This window comes from Anomalospiza imberbis, chromosome Z, assembly GCF_031753505.1.
Source record: "Anomalospiza imberbis isolate Cuckoo-Finch-1a 21T00152 chromosome Z, ASM3175350v1, whole genome shotgun sequence".
Taxonomy (NCBI): domain Eukaryota; kingdom Metazoa; phylum Chordata; class Aves; order Passeriformes; family Viduidae; genus Anomalospiza; species Anomalospiza imberbis.
In genome coordinates this window covers 60982570-61002854 of record NC_089721.1, presented here as the reverse complement: position 1 = coordinate 61002854, position 20285 = coordinate 60982570, and the positions used below count along the sequence as shown (strand labels likewise).

Here is a 20285-nt window from a genome sequence, read left to right as displayed (position 1 = left end):
TGCTGTTTAAGAACTGCTTGTACTCGATCTGAAACAAGCTGGCAGAAAAGTAGTGTATCATGTTTTGCTGATTGAGTTAGACTCAATATTTTGTTTTTGATAAAATATTCAGTTGTGACTAGTGAAGTGCAGTTCTGGCTTAAGTTGGTGTCTTAATAGAAGAAGTAAAGCTTTGAAGGAGAAGAATGTTGAATTATCTATGAAAGATTACATTGCCATTGAGAATGGGTAGTAAGCTGTTAGTTTTTGAACTGGTAACTTGCATTGTACTTCAGTGCTTGTTTTTATTTTGAATTGTAAAATTTGACAGGCATAATTCAGGTTAGAGGTTAGATTTTGTTTCTTTGGGTGGTTTTTTTTTGTTGTTTTTTTTTTTTTTTTTTTTTTTTTGTTTGTTTTTTTGTTTTTTTGTTTTTTAATTTGCCTTTACCTGGAATCTATAGGATTATCCTGTAGAGAGTGTTTTACCTTTTAGGAGCTTTGGAGATTTGAAAGGACTTATCTGAGTTTGAATTTTGTATTTTCAAGACAGGGGTTCACCTTTCAATATGCTTTAGATGAAGAAGCCCTCATCATCACTGAGATTCTGCTGTACTGTGAATATATTTGAATTTTCCTTAGCATAAAAAATAAGACAGAGGAGATTCTTATTCTTGGAATAGTGTCTAAATTTCACATGTGTCTATCCAGCCTGATATGATTTCATTTAATACAAAAATAGGAAAATTTGTTCCTCCTTAAGTAAGCATGTACTCAATTACTTTGGGAAAAAGAAAATAAGACAATTCTTCTAGAAGTAAGTTTGTTAATTATCTTCAACACTCTCAATGAAAGCTTTGATGTTAGTTATTAGTATACCCCATAAATATAAACCTAGCTTTGGTTAGAGAGCACTCCTTTCCTGATTTTTTTTTTGTTTTTTTTTTTTTTTTTTGCTTGGTACCATTTAACAGGCTTTTAGGTTGAGAGGTTGTGTCAAAGACATGTTAACTATTCTTCACTGAAATTTCTATATGCTTTTGTAGAAAAGGTGCATCTCTCTTCTGAAAAAAAAAAGTAAAAAAATCTGTTTACAAATTAATACACAATTTCTTTTATAGCCAGGTGCATAGACATTAAGCTAATGCTGTAATTCAGAGCTGTTTTTTCTTCTCAAGGAATGTACCTTCCTGACAGAGATAAAACATGGGAAAAGACAGGAATTTGGTTTTGTGTGGGTGTCATGTTGCAGAGGCTGCAAAACAAGATTAAATTATTGTTGTGCTGCAAGAGTCAGAGGCCTTACTACAGCCAGGAGCCAAATAGGGATCATTTAACTTTGCTACCCTTTTTAGCAGTCTAAACTAAGGTCAGCAGCATAGAAAACTGTAAGTCAGAGTTTTGAGCCAATTAACTTTGACACCTTTTCCTAACTTTATACAGAGGTACAAATTTTATTTTTCAGTCCTTTTGTGATTATGACTCCAAGTACATCTGCCCAATACTTTTACTCTTTCCTTAAGTTTCTTCCACATTTCAATTAACAATACAGGATGGTTGAAATTTATGAAGTAGAAAAAGGCAGGGATAATGGATGATGAACTATCCAGGCAGCACATGGTTCTCAAATAGCTGTTTTCTGTCTGCACAGGGTCACAGGTGCTTCCTTATGGGTGTCTCCTAGCAGCCTGCTTCTCTACTAGTACCTCCCTGGTTTTTGCCTATAGCAGTCCTAACCTTCATCCCACCGCAGTTGAGCTAACAGTGTTCAGTTTTATGCCTGAAAACATTTGGATTCTAAGACACTGCTTCTACAAGTTCTCATCTGAAAAACTGGCCTTTTCTTAGTCTCTGATGAAATGACTTTTTTTTTTTTCCCCTGAGGTTTATTTCTTGCTCTCTGGAATGTTTCCTGTGCTTGGTGCTTCCTTTCAAAACTTGGCTATGTTGCTACCATATAAAACTACAGTTATGTCTGAAAACTTTGTTTTCCTCCAAACAATATTTTTGGTTAAAGTGATTAGTTTTTATATATATGCACAAGAAAGATGATATATGTATGCACAAGAAAGATGATGTGTATAAAAGCATTTGTGTTAGGGCAAAAAAGACATTTTTTTTTTTAATCTGTTACTCTACATCTTTTTGAAGGTGGAAAATTTGCTTATTAGTAATCAGGGGACAATTAAACTTTGTGACTTCGGTAGTGCTACAACTATAGCTTACTATCCTGACTACAACTGGTCTGCACAGAAGAGGGCAGTGGTTGAAGAAGAGGTGAGACTATTTTAATGTGATTTTATTCTAATATCAACAATTTAACTGTTACTGTTAATCTGATATTAATTCATGAGACATCTAAGACAACTGAAGATTTTTTCAATTAGAGTGTTATTTATAAAGTTTTGGTTCTGTATTTCTTTTGCTTGAATTCAAAAGCTGTCTGCAGTTACAATTGTAGTTTGTGTTCTGTAGCTACATGTAGAAACACTGCTTCAGCATGGTCAGTGTCCATTCTGCAATCTGCTCTGAAAATAAAAGTAGTTTCTGGGCTTCTTCTAATTGCACTGGACAAGAAATTGGTTGTGCCACACTCATGTCCATCTTCTGATCTGTTTTTCCTCAGTTGAATGACGCAAATGAGAGGCAAGTCTGCTCAGCAGAATAGGATTGGGCAGTATTGCGGTGCCTTGGACTACAGCAGCCAAATCTAGCATGCAGTGTACTTTTGCAAAGTGCATTTGTTCTTAGTTTAGAGTTGAGAGTAATGCTAGTACATCTGGTGTAGTACATCAGCAGGAGAAATACACTTAAGTTTATGTGTACAACTTCTGACATCACTGCAAGCTCATGTTTTGCTATCTGATATTCTTGGAAAGCGTTGCACTGATGAAATGATGATGTTGTACCACTGTATTGTATAGACTGTGCAAAAAGATGGTAGAAAAGGTCTTTCCAGATTTTCTTTAAACCAGAGTTTCTCTTTGGATGTGTCTGCACTATCATTAAGTGTGCTGAGAAAGTGAGAGAGATGCACTGGAATGTGAATTCACTTATTGGCTTATTGTTGATTTTTGGTATTATTATTCCTGTCTATTTTTGCTTCATGTAGAACAGTCGCTTAATGTGCTTTGCGGACTCTTGGCGATCACAATGTTATTTGAGTCCTACCGTCTTCATGTGACCTTATGTCAAAGCTGTTGTGACTGTTGCAGGATTCAGTTGATGGCTTTTTCCTTGACAGCACTTGTTTCTGAAATTAATTTTAAAAATGAGAGTACTAGTCATTCTGCATGGAGAGCTGTTTCCTTGTTTGAATGCTGTTAAAGCTCATCGTTCAAGATTGTTTCAATAAATTCTGTCTTCTCCAGATTACAAGGAATACAACACCAATGTACAGGACACCAGAAATGATAGACTTGTATTCAAATTTCCCAATTGGTGAAAAGCAGGACATTTGGGTAAGAAGTCTTTTTTCTTGCTGCATCATAGTTGCTCATGTCATAGTAAAACTGATTTTGCAGGTTTTGTATTAGTTTGTTGATTTAATAGCTAAAGCACCAAAATAAATGTAGGATGCTGTCTTAGATCAAAATAAACTTAAGTAGTATGGATTCTGTATCTAAATGTTAAAAGAATTTAGAGTACTGTGCAAGGTTTTTTCCTGGCTCAAATTTGACTTCTATTTGAGAGGCAATGCTGAACTTCTCTAACATTTGATAGAACTGTTGCCTAGTTGGAGCCTGCCACCATAAATCCAGAATGCTTAGAGTCTTTAGATTCAAGTTCTTGCCTTTCATGCTCTGCCATGTATATAATCCTGGGACAGCCTGTTGCTGAGTTCAGAATGGTTATGTCCAGGTATGAGATGTAGCTAAAATACTGACAGATACCATGAATGAGAACAATGCAGAGATCATTCATGCTTTGTGTAGAAAGCACGAATGTTCGCATTCACTAAATAATCTGTAGCGAGAATTAAAGGTAAATGTTAAATCCTCAGCTGTACCTTTTCCAGCTGCATAATGCTGCAGTACTGAGGTACTCCCCAGTAGTGTAGCACTTAGCGACTTAGTTTATGGGATGTTTTTTACAGAGGCAGGTGTCAAGCTGTTCAGTTCTTACCTGTATTAGCAGTGTATCAAAAGACAAATTGAGGAAATGTAATGCTGGTGCTTTAAAAGATTTTTTAATGGAATCTTGGAATTTCATTCACTTTAGTAAATTAGTTGCAAGATACTGTGGAAACTCTTGTTCAGTTTCTACAGCTGTTGGTGAGATCCTTGTGGCATGTGAAGAAACACCAAGTAAAACACATTTTTCTGACCACTTGGTCTCTTCATGTGCATTAATACAGTCAGCCTGAGCCAGCATTACAGAATCACTAGGTTGGAAGAGACCTTCAAGATCATTGAGACCAGCCCATGCCCTAACACCTCAACTAAACCATTTCACTGAATGCTACATCCAATCTTTTTTTAAAGACATCCAGGGATGGTGACTGCACCACCTCCCCAGGCAGACAATTTCAGCACTTTATCACTCTTTCCATTAAAACTTTTTCCTGATATCCAACTTATATTTCCCTTGGCACAGCTTGAGACTGTGTCCTCTGGTTCTGTCAGTTGCTGCCTGGAGAAAGAGACCAATCCCCACCTGACTACAACCACCTTTCAGGGAGCTGGAGAGAGTGATAAGGTCACCTCTGAGTCTCCTTTTCTCCAGGCTAAACAACCCCAGCTCCCTCAGCTGTTCCTCACAGGCTTTGTGTTCTAAGCCCCTCACCAGCCTCATTGCCTCCTCTGGACGTGCTCAGGAGTCTCAATGTCCTTCCCAAATTGAGGGGCCCAGAAGTGGACACAGCACTCAAGGTGTGGCCTCACCAGTCCCAAAAACAGGGGAGGGATAACCTCCCTGCTCCTGCTGGCCACACCATTCCTGATACAGGCCAGGATGCCGTTGGCCTTCTTGGCCACCAGGGCACACTGCTGGCTCATGTTCAGCTGGCTGTCAGCCACTACCCCCAGGTCCCTTTTCACCTAAGCACTGTCCAGCCACACCGTCCCCAACCTGTAGCACTGCGGGGGGCTTTTCTGGCCAAAATGCAGGACTTGGCACTTGGATTTATTAAACTTCATCTTATTGGGCTCTGCCCATCCATTCAACCATTCCAGGTCTCTCTGCAGAGCCCTCCTACCCTCCACAACAGATTGACACACGCTTCCAGCTTAGTGTCTTCTACAAATCTGCTAATGAAAGGCTCAACGCCCTCATCCATGTAGTCAGTAAAAATATTGAACAGAGCTGCCCCCAGCACAGACCCCTGAGGGTGACTGGTGACTGGCCACCAGCTGGATGCAGCAGCGTTCACCACCACTCTCTGGGCCCGGCCATCCAGCCAGTTTCTAACCCAGCAAAGAGTGCTCCTGTCCAAGCCGTGGCTGCCAGCTTTTCCAGGAGTGTGCTGCGGGAGACAGGGTCAAAGGCCTTGCTGAAGTCCAAATAGACAACATCCACAGCCCTTCCTGCATCCACCAGGCGGATGACCTGGTCATAAAAGGAGATCAGATTGGTCAAACACGACCTACCCCTCCTAAACCCATGCTGGCTGGGTCTGATACCCTGGCCATTCTGTAGATGCTGCGTGATGACACACAGTATAAACTGTTTCATTACCTTGCTGGATACTGAGATCAGGCTGACTGGTCTATGATAACCAGGATACTCCTTCCCACCCTTTTTGTAAATGGGTGTCCCATTGGCCAACTTCCAGTCATCTGGAACCTCCCCAGTGAGCCAGGACTGTTGGTAAATGATGGAGAGCAGCTTTGCAAGCTCATCTGCCAGCTGCCTCATCACCCTGGGCTGGATCCCATCTGGTCCCATAGATTTATGAACATCCAAGCATCTCAGCAGTTCTCTGATGGCCTCCTTCTGGATAACAAGGGGACCATTCTGCGCCCTGACAGCATCTGCCAACCCAGGAGGACAGTTGTCCTGAGGACAAGCTTCCCACTAAAGAAGACATTAAGCACCTCTGCCTTCTCCTCACCTGCAGTTGCTGAGTTCCCTCCCACATCCAATAGAGAACAAAAGTTGGTCTTAACCTTCCTTTTGTCATTAATATATTTGTAAAAACATTTTTATTGTCCTTTACAAAAGTTGCCAAATTAAGTTTAAACTGAGCTTTGGCCTCCCTAACTTTTTCCCTACATGCCCTAGCAACCCCCTAAAATACTTCCTGGGATACCTGACCCTCCTTCCAGAGATGATGCATCCTCTTTTTATTCCGAAGTTCCTTCAAAACCTCATTGCCCATCCAAGTTTGCCTTGTTAATGTCCAGTCAAAAACAAAATCAGAAATGTGTTTAATAAAAGCCTCACTCAAAAGGGCAATTGCAGTTTATTTTTTGTTAAAAATAACTCTGTATGTGTTAGTGCTAACATGGTGGTCTCCTTCTGTATTTTGGGAAGATGTATTTAATTCACCATACCTGAGTTAGAATATATTGTTCCGTATCTTTTCCTTTATGATTTGGGTTCAATAAAAATATAAAAGTATTTGGCGGTAGAATATGGCCCTGTCTCTGGAAGCATAAATGATTTGTAGTTTCTGGTTAGGATTAGAAAAAACACATTTTTTTTAAGAAAAAGGTAGAGTCATTAACACTTTTGAGTCTGTGTGTTTGTCACTGTGTGAGCTTAAAAACAAAGGAAGTCATGTCTGTCTTAGGACAGCAGCACAGATGAAAGGTTAGTTATCAACCACATTGACTCCACAATGGGAATGTGATTAGGTGTCATTAAAAGTCCAGAGTTTTTTAGATTTAGCTGACTGCTTTCTGTACTTTTCCTACCTAAGTCTAAAGACCAGAAAACAAACACTAAATCCAAATGTTTTAGTTACTTGTTTTCAAAATTAATGTGAATTCCTGAACACAAATTCAACTAAGTGACAGGCTGTTCCTTGTCAGGTGATTTTTCTCCATGCTTGAAAGGCCCTTTAGACCCTCTCACTCTCAAAGATTTCTGAAAAAGCAAAATAGTTGACTTTGGAAATGTTTAAGGAGCTGGGTTCTCCTTACCAATATCTAATGAAAAAAATTTAATGGTCTGTGCATGACATTCTGCAGGTTTTAATTCAATGTGAGCTGAACAATCTCTTCATGTTTCATGTAGTTTAATTTGACTTAATTTTACTTTGGTCTAATATCTGTGCCATCCTGCAGCTGTACTGTAGAACAGTATGCAGCTTGTTGCCTGAAGCTAGTCAGGGGAAAAATAACAATATTTTTATTTGTTCCAAACAATCCCACCCCTTCCTTATCCCCTCAATCCCCAAACACCATCTGAACCCTTAAGGTGACACCCTACTGTCACCTTAAGGATGATTTAAATTAGTTTCTGGTAAAGGCCCAGTAGCAGGTTAAAAAGTTACTCCTACTTTGTGGTTCTGCTTTTTTACCTTCTGGCATGTGAGTGCTCAGATGGATCTGGGTAACTTCTGTAGAAGGACTGTGCAGCTTTGGGACAACATCTTGGGAATGGACTCTCCTATTAAGTGTAGTAGTGCTGAGGTTTTGTGGATGCTGTTGGCTTTGAGGAGTTGCCTTGCTGCAACTGAAATTGCCTTCTAACCAAATTGAATGACAGTTGGTGTTTAGAACAGCCAGAATTTATCACAGTTGCAATCCTAAATTACAGGTAGAACAGAGGAAATTAAAAACATTCTCCAGCAATTGGAGCAAAAATCAAATCTGAGTGGCTGCTCCATTTCCTGTGCGTTCAGCTGGTTGCCTTGGTGCTTTTCTCTCCTGTGTGGCTGTGGGTGCTCTCTCCTGATGCACAAAGTGTCTTGGACTGCACAGGGAGTAGTTTCATTCTTCTAACTAAATGTTGATCTGCTTTATGAGCAAGCATTTAGTGGAAGAGTAGATGGTATTTTCTGTATTGCCCTGCTGGATTAGTTAGTGTGGACTGTATGATGCTTCCACATACAGGTTAGAGAGAGTTTTTTCCCCACATCCTGACAAAAATTTGCAAGAATATATAGAATTAACATATGTACTTTATTTCTGGTACTGGACTGAGAGACTTGCAAAGTATTTTGGAGTAACTAAATCCCTACACCTTAGAGACTTCAATAACTTTCAGACCTTAGAAGCTGTTCTTGGGATAAATTGATAGTCAAGGGCAGTTGGAGATGGTGCACACAAAGGGCTGGAGGCAGTGGGCAGTTTTCTTAGGTAACATCTTCAATGGATTGCTTCATTTGTGAGGGCTATAAAAGCCCAAATACTTATGTAACTATACATGCTGGAGTTCAGAAGAAACTTAGAGGAGGAATTTTCCAACTCATTGTGCCAACAGTTACGTGGTGCATTGGGTGCTTTATTATCAAACTTTTATAGGTGAAATGGAACAGGCTTCTGTTATGATATTATAACTCTGTCAGCATATTTCATATCTTAATTTATTTGAAAAAATATGTATCAATTTGCATTTACTTCAGTAATAGATTCAGTTATCCTAGCTAATCCTTAACGTCTGGATTATTCAGAGATTAGAATTCAGAACTAACTTCTGTCTTTGTTAGTTGTTGCCTTCTCAGTTTACAAAAATCTCAAGTTGAACACAGGAAGGAACTTAGAAGTTTCCAGGATGTAGTAATCCGGATTTTGTGATTTTTGAGGCTTGAACGAACTTGTCTGAAAATGGTCTTAAATTTTATTTGTTCCAAGAGTGGAATAGCCATCTGACTGTAGGGAATGAAGGGAGTGTCATTTTAGGCTTATTTTCCTCAAACCTTTGTCAGAAGATGCTTTTTAGAGAGAGTGTTGTATCTCTCCCTAGAGTTATTTAAGCAATTTGCTTAATGCTTACATCATCAACGAGCTTTTGTATTGCATAACAATGTATCTGAGTTAGACCAAATTCTGTCATGACAAATAAAATGTGTCTCCTTGCAGCACAGGATAAGGATATAAAACAAAACTTCTGAACTTTTTTTTGAAAGAATAATCCTGCTCTTGAACATGTTCAGTATGGCAAGACTACTCATTTTTGTATACTTTGAAATTCAAAAAATTAATTTCTTGTAATGACTTCTAAATGATTTTTTTAAAAAAAGACAGGAATAGTTTTCCCAAATGACAAATGACAGAACAAGAGGAAATGGCCTTAAGTTGCACGAGGGGATGTTGAGGTTGGATGTTAGAAAATATTTCTCCACTCTAAGGGTTATTGGGCACTGGAAGAGACTGTCCAGGGCAGTGGTTGAGATACCATCCATGGAGGCATTTAAAAGATGTGTAGATCTGGTACTGAGGGACACGGTTTAGTGGTGGATTTGGCAGTGCCGAGTTAACATTTGAACTTGAGGATTGTAAAGGTCTTTTCCAGCCTAAAGGTCCCCAAGATCCTATGCAGTATTTCTGTTTACATCTGTAGGCTCTGGGCTGTATCCTGTACTTGCTGTGCTTTAGGCAACACCCATTTGAAGATGGAGCTAAACTTCGCATAGTCAATGGAAAATATGTCATCCCACAAAATGACACCCGCTACTCTGTATTTCATGATCTCATTCGTAAGTTTACAGTGTTATTTTATTTGGTGTCTTTGTGGATACATGTTTTTATTTACAGTTGTTTTACTGATAGTTAAATGTTATTGACATGTGATGGCGAAAAAGGTAAACTGCAGCAACTTCTTATTTTATTAATAAACTTAATGCATTATAGAAAAATGACAAAATTTTATGTGAAAGTTGCTTTTTTAGTTTCTTTTAAGTATCTTGCATTTTATCTGAATTAGTCCATTGGAACAACTGGTGTTTTGATTTGGTTTCTTTGAACTTGCTTTAAAAATTGTTTGCTTTAGGTTTCAGATAGGTTACTGGAAATGTTAATTACTGTTCAGAAATGTATGTGACTGCAATAGTATTAGACACAAAGTTACCTCTGATGTTCTTTATTAACTGATCCCAAGGTGTATTCTTTGAAATATTATTGATCCTGTGTAGTGTTGGTTTTTTCTTATGGATACTATTATGAGACGTATATTTGGATATTGATTTAGTAGTTTCTCCATTCTGGTCAGATGTTTACTTATTGCTCTGGAATGTATTGAAGAAATTATTATCAGCTGGGAGAAAATCTTTGACGGGTTTGTTACATTGTCTGGATCTCCTTTTTTTAGGCTCCACTTTGAAAGTGAACCCAGAGGAGAGATTGTCAATCACTGAACTTGTGAACCAACTGCAGGAGATTGCAGCAGCTAGGAATGTCAATCCTAAATCCCCCATCACAGAGGTAAAAATGTCTCAAAAGGAGTATAATTGATTAGGCCTCCTTTCTGTCCTCTGCAGTGTATGTGCATTTAGTAAAAGATTTCAGAGCAGGTCCCCTGTTCCTTCATATTTTGAAAATTTTGCACTGATTTATTTCAAAGTTCATTTGAATTGATCAGTATCACTCATAGGATCTTTGAAAATGTGCCTGTTAAAGCACAGAGACCTTAAAAGAAATTTAGTGTTTCTTACTGCTTTTTGAAAACCTTTTCATCCTCTTGGTTTAGTATGCTAGCACTCTGTTTGACATGCTGTGTTCTATCATAATTAACTTGCTCAGAAAAGTTTTGTATATGAAGGCTCTGCTTACACTAACTTGAAACCCACTTAGCCATCTCCTGTTCAATGCTTAATATGCACTATACTGCAGGTGAGTCAATTAGTGTATCTTAACTTTCTGGCTTTGTCCTGAGGTTTAGTTTGCTTGTTCTCACCAAAGAGCAGTAATTTGCCAAGTATAGCAAGATGGCTAAATTAGCAAGAAAATTCTCATCTGTAGTATTATTCTCCTCAGCTCCTGGAGCAAAATGGAGGCTATGGAAACAATGCCCAGCCTCGGACATCTGTGATGTCTGTTTCACAGAGTTCCAAGCCTGCAGGGCAGCTCAACAATTTGTACAATGCAGGTATGTTCCAAAACAGATGTCATTTTAGTGTAAAGACAATTGCATATCTTCCATGAGGGAAAAAAAGTCATTCAGGGATTTTAGATATTTTGCACTAGTACTAGCTATTTGGTATTTTTATCATTGTTTCTAGCCTTGTATTTTTTTTTTTGCAAGGTTTAGTTCTATGTTGATATGCAAATATTAATTTCTCAAGTTAACTGCTGTGCAAGATAAAAATTATGTTTCCTATGGAAAATAATTTAAAATGCACTATTGACCAGTAGAGGCAGGAGTGTTGACGTAAGTGAACTAAAACTTGGTGAAAGTGTGGTTATAAGAAGCAATAATGGTCTAACAAATAAGAGCTGTAGAGGAAGAGTCTTCAGATTATGACAAATAGGTGAAAATAGCTTATTTTAAACCCTGAAATTTTTTGATTCAATGAGGCAATGATATTTGAAAGTACATTGTCTAAAGAGCAGCATTTAATAGGAGTTTCAATTTAAACTGTTAAAAATCCTTGGGTTCTGTATTTTAATTGAAATGTTGTTACCTTGTGGCAGAAGGTACTGAAATCAGGACATAGCCTGAGATTGTGTTAGACACTGAATTTCTGAGGTAAAAAAAGCCACAGTTGCCTATGCTTTTCAAGAGGAACTGTTTAACATCAGATGTGTTACAACATAAAAAGATAGCAGCTATTTGTGGTGTGTTGTTATCACTTCGCGTTAAAATGGGCTTCATGTCTGGCTAAATACAGAGAGCTTAATAAATGCAGAAGAAATTGTAGGGATTCTGGCTATGGACCATAGTTGTTCAGTAATGCCTGGAAGTTGCTGACCTCATATGTGTTTATTTTAGACTGCAAAAAGTCTGTATGAGGAAGAAATACTTCTATAAGTACCTGGGTCCACCTCTCTCTCATTTTCTCTCCTGCCCAAAAAGACTTTGGACTCCACCATGATACTTTGAAGTGCATCTGACAGTGTCAGCAGTCACTTCCAAGATTCATGTCTGACAGCCTCAAAGGGAAAAGGCAGCAGTCTAAATTTGTTGTAGTGGCTATCCAGTCAGAACTTTGAGGAAGTAGCTGTACCAGCTACTGCTGGAAGGCAGTACCAGCTGTAGCTGGTAATGCCTTGAATCCAGCTAATTATGGGAGCATTGTCCAGGCTGGACTTCAGGAGAGGATTGCACTGTAGGATGTCAGTGGTGAGGAGGAGGAATTGGAGTTCCATTTGAGAAAAACAGTTGTTGGATTAGCAGAACTAAATGGAATCAACCAAAACATGTCTCCAAAATGACACAATTAAAAGCTGACATACTTAGTCTGTAGAAATAGATAATCCAGAGTATATTCAGTTGAAAATACTTAATATAGTAAAGAAAATAAGCTTGATAGGCTTGTTTACATCTAGTTTTTTACTATTCTTTCTGCACCCTTATTAACTATTTTATCTGAATATGGAGCACTTCAATTAGTGTAGAAGATATCAAGGGACTATTTCATATTGTATGCAGTTTTCCTTCCAGCTTGATATTTCTTGTTTGATATTAATTATGATGAACTGTCAATGAGACAAGGGATATTAATTTTCATGGGGAAATGTTAAAATTGGATAACATTTATTGCACTAATAATGTGTGTATATCAATATCTGTGGAAGAATCCAGCATCCTAATGCAATTACAATCAAAAGTCTGTCTGGTCATCTGTTTTGTGCAAGAATGCCTACTATTTATTGTATACAATCATATTAATAGGTATATTGTGCTGTGATGTTGTGCTATCTGGGATGTTGTGCTTAAAACTTAAGCTTAACTATGCCAGCTGCTTCTGAAGCCCTACATTAAATGTGTCTGCTGGAGATGATTAAGTAGATCTGCTTATGATAAGCTGCACTTCAGAAAGTGCAAAACTAAAGAAAGGCAATGTTTGCATTGACACTAAGAAACATATGCCTTACTTCCAGAATTTTCTATCATGTTTTCTCATAAATACAGACAGCAAATTAAACAATGTGTTAGGTATATTACTGGTACTTCCTGACTGCTGGAAGTACTATTTTTTTGCATAGGTCATAGTTAAGGAGAACTTTGGAACTGTGAGCCGTACAGCAAGGTACTTTATTCCAGCTTTAAAGGCAACATACTTTAAGTCATATCCTGAAATGGGCTCCATAATAAAGTACAATTATTTTTATTCAACTACTCTAGGCCTGACCGTTGCGGAATGTGACCAGACTTATGGAGGGTTCTTTGATATTCTGAGGGGTGGAACAGAACGATTTTTCACTAATATTAAGGATACATCTTCTAAAGTTATCCAGTCTGTGGCCAAGTGAGTAAAAAAAATACAAAAATAAAAAATTGTGCTGATAAGAGTTCTAAATGAAGGCACAGGAGTTTACTCCAGAAATGGTCAATTCAGCATATTTGTCCAATTTTGAGCTATAATAGCTGATAGCTACCCCCTGAGATTTTATGTATGATATTTATACGAATGTTACCTCAACAGTCATGTACTAGAATTGAGAATGTTGCAGTAAGAGCGTGTCTGTAAGTACTACTTGCCCTACTGTGCTTTAAATACCAAAAAATTTTGAGACATGAGGAGGTGGGGGTTGAGCAGCACGGAGAATTGAATTATTATTTAGGGCCTTCATGAATAAAGGAGGAATTAAAAAGATGGAGTGGTGAAATGTACAAATCAAGGGAATAGATGTGAGGAGGGAAAAATACCTGCAGGGAAATAAGCTCTTCAGTTTAGTTTCTAGGTGGAATCCTATTCCTTCTAGACAGTGTGAGAGGCACTCTTTGTCTTCTGTGCTCTGTATTGCATGTATGAATACTCTCAAGTTTAGAGGTGTATGTTTTCAGATTCATATTGTCTGATTACTTTTTTTACTAATCACGTTATCAGTCCCATTTAAAATATTTCTAATACTTCCTTGTGATCAATATTAATCAGTCTGTACAATTTATACATTTTTGGCTCATAATAAAATTCTATGCAGTGCTAAAGGGTTTCCTTAGTTCTAATGAGAGCAGGTAAGTCACTACTGAATACTTGGTCTGAATTAGAGCCTCCAAAAAATACTGAACTCTATTTCTGACTGTAGGCTTTGTCTTCCTTTAGTTGGGATATTGTATTACAGCTTGTGAAATATATTTCTTCATATGTAGTTTTTTTCAGAATTCGGGTGTTACTTGTGCATAGTACTGCTTTAAAGTATTTATAATAGTCAGGTAAGTTAGATTTGTAGATACTGCAGCTCTGTATCCATTTCAAGTGTGTTTTTAGCTGTTAGCTCTTACACTTAGTCTGTTAAAACTTCTAAATATGGCTTAGAAAGGCCAGGTCCTCTATTTTTTAAAAGTTGCAAAAGCTGCACTGCTTTGGTTTGTCCTTAAGCTTTCTATAGAAGTAACTGGGGCAGTGGCATTTAACATTTCTCCCTGGGAAAATCACATGGACACAGGGCAGGGAGGTGTACAAGGGGGGCAAACTGTTGCATGATAAAAAGCATTTTTGACTAAGTTATAAGCCCTACTTTCACATGGCTGTCTATTAGATCTTACTATGTTTTTATTGTACATTACATGCATCTGAAGTACTCTTACACTTCATTTTCTTATTCTCTTGACTCCACATGACTTTTTGGGTGCACCTTCATCACTTAGTTATGTTTGAAGCAGCTTTCCTGCTCTTGCAAGTAGTTTCTTCGTTAAAGGCTACTGGAGTTTAATCACTTTCTTGAATTTCATCTTGTGCAGTTTTTCCCTTTTCCAGCATGGGGTTAGGACTGTCTAAAATTGACTTTTTAATATGGAATGGCTTGTGTTGTGCCTACACCTTATTTTTATTTCTCTTACCTTACAGATGTGTGTAGCTTTTTGCTTTGTGTGGTTTCCGTTGCTTCCATAGTAAGTGTAGTGGGCAAGGAATAAAACAGTAACTGTACATCCAACCACATCTGCAGAGCTCATCTAGCAACTTCTGAAGTACCGGACAGTGGGTGCTTGCTGTCTGAAAAGATTCTGTTCAGTTCTCATGTTCTTCTCTACAACTGTTTCGATTATGGTGACTGCCCAAAATAAGTCTTGCATCTGCCTTATTGTTGGGACTTAGTATGCCTCTTCTCAGTTGCTAGTTAGTGTTCTGTGGCTGAACACAACAGCTTAATGCATGGCTTGTGGAACTTACTAAATATTAGTCGAAGGAAAACTTAACTACTTTTACGTCATTTGTTTGAATTACAGTAAGTCATATATGGACATTTACTAGAACAGAGTATCTTGAAAATGTAATTGTTTGACCTCATACTAGTTTGTAGCTTTTAATGGGAAGTTATGTTGTCATATCCAAATAAGATCAATTAGCCAGAGACCTTTTCAAGCTACTGAGGAATACACATTTGTATGGACTGTGGTGGATTGACAGAGGCTTGTCAGACAGTGTATGCTATGTCCCAAGATTGATCATGAGGAGATCAGTCCCTCTCAGGTGTTTTGGACTCAGTTGGAGGAATAAAGGTTTTGTTTAGGTGATTCTTGACCATGACCTTTGACACAATAAGTGAAGCTGTCAAATTTGTGTTTAAGTTCTGCACTATCATAAGCAAATCTTGGTTTTGTGGAGAATCCTCTGTCTCTATACAGCTGGGTTTTTCTTTTTTTGTATCATCTGAATGGATTTAGTCATTGGACTGAGGAGTAGGAAAAGAAGAGGAAATGCTCCAAGCATTTAATTATGCTAGTGAGAATCGGTTACTTTAATACTTCTTTTTCCAGTGACTGAAAGACAAACTCTCTACACTTGTAATTTACCAATATTATTTAGCAGCCCTGAGTTGTGTAGTTTTCCTTCTTTGTATTGCCTTATATTTTGAATCCTTACTGTATTTAACAGTGAAATGGCAAAACATGAATTGACATGACTAATAGTTACTGTTCTGTAGGGCCTAAGGCAGGCTTATGTCCATTAGTATTCCAACATTGCTAGCATTTAACATTCACTATTCTGCTGAGAGTTCCACCACTGGGCTCGTGCATTCTTAAACTGTGTTTTAATAAAGCTGAATTGTTATTTCTTTGTTTGCATCTGCTATAGGGCATGTCTGTTTCTGTCATATTCATTCTCTGCCTTCACAAACTTGTGTTGTGGATATAGCTGATACAATCGGCAATGTGAGAATACCTATTCTGCTGTTGCATCTTTGACTGCCTTTCCAAAACTCTTCAACCAACATAAGAAGCAGACATTCTGGAAAAATTAAAATGTCTCTTCTTTGTCATGCATTTTCCTCACCCCACATAAGCACTTTTGGAGTCTATAATGTCATAAGGTAGGCTCTCTCCTTCCTACTTGTCATTGCTTTTTTGAATTACAGGGTTACTTCCTTTGTCTGCAGACAGACTTCTAACTTGCCAAATCCAAACTACGGTGTAAGATTTAAGTATTTTGTTGTTGTGATAAAAAAACTTAATTTTTTCTTTTCTGTAGCTGCCTTAACTTGATTCTGATTTTGGTCTCTTGTTATTCCTAGTAAATGGTGAAATCTGAAAACTGAAACAGACATTGCAGTCTGCTCAGAATAGGAGAGTTAATGAGGGCCATCTTCATTGTCCCCCAGACTACCTCGGTTGCAAGTGTCATAACCTCTGTTGCAGGTTCAGGTCAGGCAGGTGCAGCAGCTTATAGTTACTTGCTAGAGAACAAAGAGCAATGGAGGTTCAGCCCTCTTGTTACAAACTGCCTTAAAAGCAAGTACTAGGGTGGAGATGGAGAATATATGCATCGCTTTGTGAAGTGGCACCATCTGCACAGACAGGAGCCTTGATCCAGCAGATGTGCCGGTATGTGCCTGAAAGCTCAGCCTGCAGCTGTGCAGCCACAGCATTTCTCTGTTAAGCTCAGAGAACTTTTTTTTTCTCGCTTGTGGAGCTTCTGTGCCCCTTTTTTGGGAACCAGTTTTTATGTTTATTGAGGCCTGCATCCATACAGGTTACAAATGCCCTGCCAAAAAACATAGCTAAATGTTTTAAGGATCGGATTTTCACTGGTATTGAAAGCAGCAGGCAAAACTTGTGATCAGTCTTCCTTAGCTTTGTCAGAACAATGTTTTGCTGAAAAGATTATAATGTAGTAATCTAGGAACAATTAGCTGCCTTTTATGCTTGCTTTCTTGGATTTTAAGGTAATTTTTTTTCTTGTTTAGCATTTTATTTCATGGATCTTTGCATTGCACTAGGTAGTTGCATGATTAATTCAGTTTCATGAAGCAAAATCAAGTGGGAACAGATTGATGTGAATTTTAGCGCTGTTTTTCTTCCTGGATTTTAAAAAATAAACTGAAAAAAAAGGTAGAGATATATTTTTTTCTAATCTTATAAGTGTAGAGATGTCTAGAGGAAGATTGCTTAATGTTATGGCAGTATTTTAATTAATGGTTGATATGCTTAAATTGTAGCTGTGCTGGTTTGTCATTCTTTGTTCTTTATCATCTTCAGTTGTTAGTAAACAGATGGTACTGTTGTAGAATTTTGTTCTGTATGTTATCTAGTTTATTTTGTGAGTTTAGTTGCTAATTTTATTTCCATTTTTTTAATTAATGGTCTTTTGTTTAATAATACTTACGGTCTTTAGGTGCCCTAGTCTCTGGCAAGAATGATAATGGCAACCATTTACACAGTGAGAAGTTTTTAACATGTAGTTAAAACTTCTTATTTTTGCTTTGATATTTATTCTGCAAAATCAGTATTCATGTCTTACTTGCTTAATTTCATAGAATCAAACATTAGTTTTGATTGGAAGCAGCATCTGATTCTAATCCCTGAGCAGTGGGCAGGGACACCTTCAACTAGACCAGACTAATGTCCATCTGCTCTCTTTCAGTTTAAATCCATTTCTTCATATCCTGTCATTACACGCCCTTGCAAAAAGTCCCTCTCCAGCTTTGTTGTAGGCCCCCATTAGCTATTGTAAGGAAACAACACCCTGCTTCCATACAGAGACTAGACTAGTCTAGTCCTGTCCCACAGTGAAGTAGTCACTGTTTTGAAGAAGTCTGGTATTATCAGAGAAGTGATTAAGTGTTGGTGTCATATCATACTTTTTTTGGAGCTTAATTAGACCCTTAAAAACACACAGTTTCCCATGTTGGGCCACAGACTGAAAACACTCTATGTTTGCATGCTTTTCTTCTGTTATATATATAATGTATATTTTTGATCAGTCATGCTAACCTCCATCATTATTAGCAAGCAGGAAAGAATCAAAACTTAATGTTCTTTCTTGGTGTTTGAAAATTTGACTGTAGTATCCTAGGTCTGCTCTTCTAAGCAGTGTCTTGAAATTTTATTGTGATACTGAAGTTTTGTTAGTTGTGATACAGAGTTTTGCCTCTGAATTAATTAAATATGCATCATAGTGTTTTAATGACATTTTGATATTCTGGAGTTAATAAGCTACTGAGATATTTAATTTAGAGTAAATCAAATTCACCCATTAGTCTAAATCAAATTCTATTAGTGAGTTTTGTTCTTTTGCCAATCCAGGAGTGCAGACCAGTGTAGTTATACTCAAGGCCGTTGGCCTGCACTGGCTCTCTTCAGTTATTTTCTCTTGCTTTTTCATTCTGTTACATAGCAGATACCATAGAAACACAAAAGTAATTGTGGTCTTAAATTAGTTAATTGTTGACATAATGTGGATGATTAGGTAAAGGTGCAGGGAATTGACCTAAGGATCACTGGGAGATTTTTTGAAAATGCTGCACTATTAAACTGTGCATAGTTGTATGAGAGAGAGATGAGTAATGACTAATGCCTTTCTCACTTACAGGAGTTCTGGAAGTGAATTTTTGTAAGAATTATTTAAACTATGAAAGAGATTCAGGTGCTCTCTGTGTTGAGTGCAGGTAGCTCGGGGTGCAGCTGCAGTGGGAGCTGCAGGTTGAGCTCTGACTGGGAGCCTGAGGCAAGAGGTCCAGAATTGCCGATGTTTAGCACAGCAAAGGGCACAGGGACCTGTGACCAGCCAGGTGACTGGACAATGAGGCACTCAGCAGGGAGACGCCAGACTTTGGCACCCATAAACTGTGATAGTATAAAAGCTTGTGGTTTCCTTTCTTGGGAGTCCCTCCTGGGAGGCAGCAGCTTCAGCTGTTACTCTGTTGCTACAGGAGGAATAAATTACTTTAAGCAAACATAGGGGTGGGACTCTGCTATGGGAAGCCTGGGGTCCAACTGGTAAGGAAACCTGGTCTGACTTTGTGAGTATGGGATGTGTAGGGAGTCAAGTGGGACACCCATTGGCTCTCCAGCTGAAAAAGGGCTTCAGTCCTGGCAGTGACAGGTCTGGTGGTGGTTCAAGCGTGCTGCCAAGAGTCCTTCCTGAATGGCTAGACAAGGAAGTGTTCGTAACGCTGTCCATATGGAATGTGGATATTGGGCATCATGGCCATCTGTGATAGATAGTAACATGCCATATAATTTAAACTTTGATGTTCAACTAGTAGTCTTTCTTTCAAGCATTGATATATTCTTCATGATATTAATGTATCATCATTAGGCTTTCAAACTGACACCCTTCAGTGCATTTTTATCAGTAAGAGCAGGGGCTAGAGGAGTGAGTTAAAGATTAAAGGTATCTGCACAAAACCCCACAGATGGTTTTGGTGCAACTAATTTAAATGAGTAACTGCTTAAACACGGTATCTGTTCTGAAAGCTCTGTTTTGAAACTCTAGAAATGTGAATGTAACAAGCCTCATATGGAAGAAATGAAACGTTATTCATGATGGTGAGTGCCACCTGAGACATCTGGCTTTTAGACTTACGGCTTGAATGTTTATATGTCCCAGTATTAAAACCAATGTGTTCTCTTTCAGTTACGCAAAAGGAGACTTGGATATATCATACATCACTTCCAGAATTGCTGGTATGATATCTATATATTTGTTAAACATAATTTCTCCTTGCTATTAATACATGAAAATATTAACTTGCTGTTTGTTCTGTCTTCAGTGATGTCCTTTCCAGCTGAAGGTGTAGAATCTGCCATCAAAAATAACATAGAAGATGTGCGATTGTGTCTGGACTCTAAACATCCTGGCCATTATGCTGTGTACAATCTCTCTCCAAGAACATACAGACCTTCAAGATTCCATAACAGGGTGTGTGTAGTTTTTGTGTATTTCTCTAAAAGGCCTTGAAACATAATGTTTTCATTATACCTTCAGCTTTTTATTGCAAAATAGGTTAAAGTAGGTTAATCAAAAAGATGACGAAAGAGTAAGTATAAACACAAGGTCAAAGAGTTACCTATATTTTCCTTGTCTTTGCTTT

At 38.0% G+C, this 20285-nt stretch overlaps 1 protein-coding gene across 3 annotated transcripts in view; it reads left to right on the top strand.

Annotated features, from left to right (window-relative positions):
- The window catches only part of GAK (cyclin G associated kinase), a 63573-nt gene that overhangs the window by 10410 nt on the left and 32878 nt on the right, over nucleotides 1-20285 (top strand). For all 3 annotated transcript variants that reach the window (XM_068176074.1, XM_068176073.1, XM_068176075.1), the window contains exons 6-13: nucleotides 2131-2256; nucleotides 3351-3440; nucleotides 9430-9565; nucleotides 10177-10289; nucleotides 10842-10953; nucleotides 13153-13276; nucleotides 19829-19878; nucleotides 19965-20113. In XM_068176074.1, coding sequence (XP_068032175.1) covers nucleotides 2131-2256; nucleotides 3351-3440; nucleotides 9430-9565; nucleotides 10177-10289; nucleotides 10842-10953; nucleotides 13153-13276; nucleotides 19829-19878; nucleotides 19965-20113 — 900 coding nt within the window. The remainder of the gene's footprint in view (nucleotides 1-2130; nucleotides 2257-3350; nucleotides 3441-9429; nucleotides 9566-10176; nucleotides 10290-10841; nucleotides 10954-13152; nucleotides 13277-19828; nucleotides 19879-19964; nucleotides 20114-20285) is intronic.